This window comes from Oncorhynchus clarkii, unplaced genomic scaffold (assembly GCF_045791955.1).
Source record: "Oncorhynchus clarkii lewisi isolate Uvic-CL-2024 unplaced genomic scaffold, UVic_Ocla_1.0 unplaced_contig_1334_pilon_pilon, whole genome shotgun sequence".
In the NCBI taxonomy this organism is placed as follows: Eukaryota; Metazoa; Chordata; class Actinopteri; order Salmoniformes; family Salmonidae; genus Oncorhynchus; species Oncorhynchus clarkii.
The window spans coordinates 7,762-10,971 of NW_027260921.1; the positions used below are offsets into that span (position 1 = coordinate 7,762).

The 3,210-nt window shown below is 46.1% G+C and overlaps 1 protein-coding gene across 1 annotated transcript; it reads left to right on the forward strand.

Moving 5' to 3' along the window:
- Positions 1 to 474: 474 nt before the first annotated feature.
- Positions 475 to 2,609, forward strand: LOC139402245 (oocyte zinc finger protein XlCOF6-like). Its single transcript, XM_071146343.1, has 3 exons — positions 475 to 693; positions 760 to 1,243; positions 1,403 to 2,609. Exons 1-3 carry the CDS (start codon positions 475 to 477, stop codon positions 2,551 to 2,553), a joined length of 1,854 nt encoding a protein of 617 aa, XP_071002444.1. The 3' UTR covers positions 2,554 to 2,609.
- Positions 2,610 to 3,210: the final 601 nt, after the last annotated feature.

Consider the following 3,210-nt stretch of genomic DNA (forward strand, 5'->3'; position numbering starts at 1 on the left):
GCTGTGATCTCTATCTGTGAATGATCTGTACTGTAGCTGTGATCTCTATCTGTGAATGATCTGTACTGTAGCTGTGATCTCTATCTGTGAATGATCTGTACTGTAGCTGTGATCTCTATCTGTGAATGATTTGTACTGTAGCTGTGATCTCTATCTGTGAATGATTTGTACTGTAGCTGTGATCTCTATCTGTGAATTAATTACAGAAGATACCTTTGTCCATTGACTCTTCTGTGTAATGTACTGGAACTGAGATTCATGATTTAAGGGCTGGTCAGTAAGCTAAAGATAACCCAATAATAGCTTCACATTACTGACTTGCCATCGCCATAGCAACGTGAGCTAGCTAGTTCCATTTTATTAGCAGTGATTCCTAGTGCATGGAATATTGAGCACGTTCTATCCCTTTATTGTTTAGTGAAACTCACCTTTCACATGTTGTGCTTCCTCTTTTGGATCCATCTCTAGCCTTCCATGTCTGAACCAAAGTCCACAGAGTCCCCGGAGGAGAGAGCAGTCAAAGTGGAGGAGGAGGAGAAAGCAGTCAAAGTGGAGGAGGAGGAGAGAGCAGTCAAAGTGGAGGAGGAGAGAGCTGTCACAGAGGAGATGGAGGAGGAGAGAGCAGTCAAAGAGGAGTTGGAGGAGAGAGCAGCCAAAGAGGAGATGGAGGAGGAGAGAGCAGTCAAAGAGGAGGTGGAGGAGGAGAGAGAAGTCAAAGTGGAGGTGGAGGAGGAGAGAGAAGTCAAAGTGGAGGTGGAGGAGGAGAGAGCAGTCAAAGAGGAGGTGGAGGTGGAGAGAGCAGTCAAAGAGGAGGTGGAGGAGGAGAGAGCAGTTAAAGTAGAGGAGGAGGAGAGAGCAGTCAAAGAGGAGGTAGAGGAGGAGAGAGCAGTCAAAGTGGAGGAGGAGAAAGCAGTCAAAGAGGAGGTGGAGGAGGAGAGAGCAGTCACAGAGGAGATGGAGGAGGAGAGAGCAGTCAAAGTGGAGGTGGAGGAGGAGAGAGCAGTCAAAGAGGAGGTGGAGAGAGCAGTCAAGGGGGAGGTGGAGGAGGAGAGAGCAGTCGAAGACGTGGAGGAGAGAGCAGCCAAAGTGGAGGTGGAGGAGGAGAGAGCAGCCAAAGTGGAGGTGGAGGAGGAGAGAACAGTCAAAGAGGAGGTGGAGGAGAGAGCAGTCAATGAAGAAGAGGAGAACAGGGAAGTGTCTGCTCCAGACCTAGAGGAGGAAGTAGATAGTATCACTGACCCAGGTAAGTTCAGGTGTGGAGTACGGAGAGAGGTTGTTGCCTTGGCAGCCACAGGGGATTCCAGAACTATTGTATTGCTTCTACTTGCATCAAAAGTCTTTTAAATCCCATTTCAATGTTACCGTTCTAATTCTAACCCCATATCTGTTCATATTCCCACAGGAGAGATCTCCAACACAGGTTCAGACAGTGAGCCCAGTTCCACAGCATCAGGAAACCATAAACAACACAGACGGAGGAACTCAAGACAGAAACATCACCACTGCATGGACTGCTTCACTAGTTTCTATGAGCCAGAGGAGTTGAGAAGGCACACTTGTAGGCCAAGACCCTGCACAGACTGCAGAGACTGTTTTATTTGTCCAACTCACCCCAAATCTCCCCATCAGATTAACAAAAGAAAGAAGCCTCACCCGTGTGGTCAACGTGCGGAGAGATTTCAGACCCCGAGCACTTTGAAGAGGCACCAGCTTATTCACACAGGAAAGAAGTCGTGCCACTGCTTTCAGTGTAGGAAGAGGTTCCATCGTGTAGACACCGTAAAGGCTCACCAGAGAATGCACACAGGGGAGAAGCCTTTCCACTGCTCCTTGTGCGGGAAGACTTTTGGTTGGTCAATACATTTGAAGAGACACCAGAAAATACACACAGAGGAGAAGCTTTTCCACTGCTCCCAATGTGGGAAGCGTTTTAATCAGTTATCAAATTTAACGAAACACCAACAAACTCACACAAGAGAGAAACCTTTTCACTGCTCTCAGTGTGGGAAGAGTTTCAGTCTGTCATCATATCTGAAGAGGCACCAAATAACTCACACAGAAGAGAAACCATTCTGCTGTGATCATTGTGGGAAGAGTTTTAAATTGGAAGGAAGCCTTAAGAGTCATCAGAGAATGCATAGTGGAGAGAAGCCCCACCACTGCTCCCAATGTGGTAAGCGCTTCAGTCAGGCAGGAGACTTAAAGAGACATCAGAGAATACATAGTGGAGAGAAGCCATACCACTGCTCTCAATGTGGAAAAAGCTTCAGTCGGTTAAATGTCCTAAAGCAACATCAGAGAAGACACACAGGGGAGAATCCTTTCCACTGCTCCCAATGTGGGAAGACCTTCAGCGAGAAAGGAAATCTAAAGCAACACCAGAGAATACACACGGGAGAGAAGCCATACAGCTGTGATCAGTGCGGGAATTGTTTTAAATGGAAAGAAATGCTGAAAGAACATCAAGAAGCAATTCACAGTGCAGTGCCCAACACTGACCTTATAATGGAGCTGCCAAGCTGGGCATCTACATATCTGACTAATATTGACTGACTGTTTTTGTAATTATTCTGTTAAACCTTTTTTACATGTACAGTGGGGAGAACAAGTATTTGATACACTGCCGATTTTGCAGGTTTTCTTCTTACTTACAAAGCATGTAGAGGTCTGTAATTTTTATCATAGGTACACTTCAACTGTGAGAGACGGAATCTAAAACAAAAAGAAAATCAGAAAATCACATTTGTATGTTTTTAAGTAATTCATTTGCATTTTATTGCATGACATAAGTATTTGATACATGAGAAAAGCAGAACTTAATATTTGGTACAGAAACCTTTGTTTGCAATTACAGAGATCATACGTTTCCTGTAGTTCTTGACCAGGTTTGCACACACTGCAGCAGGGATTTTGGCCCACTCCTCCATACAGACCTTCTCCAGATCCTTCAGGTTTCGGGGCTGTCGCTGGGCAATACAGACTTTCAGCTCCCTCCAAAGATTTTCTATTGGGTTCAGGTCTGGAGACTGGCTAGGCCACTCCAGGACCTTGAGATGCTTCTTACGGAGCCACTCCTTAGTTGCCCTGGCTGTGTGTTTCGGGTCGTTGTCATGCTGGAAGACCCAGCCACGACCCATCTTCAAAATGCTCTTACTGAAGGAAGGAGGTTGTTGGCCAAGATCTCGCGATATATGGCCTCGTCCATCCTCC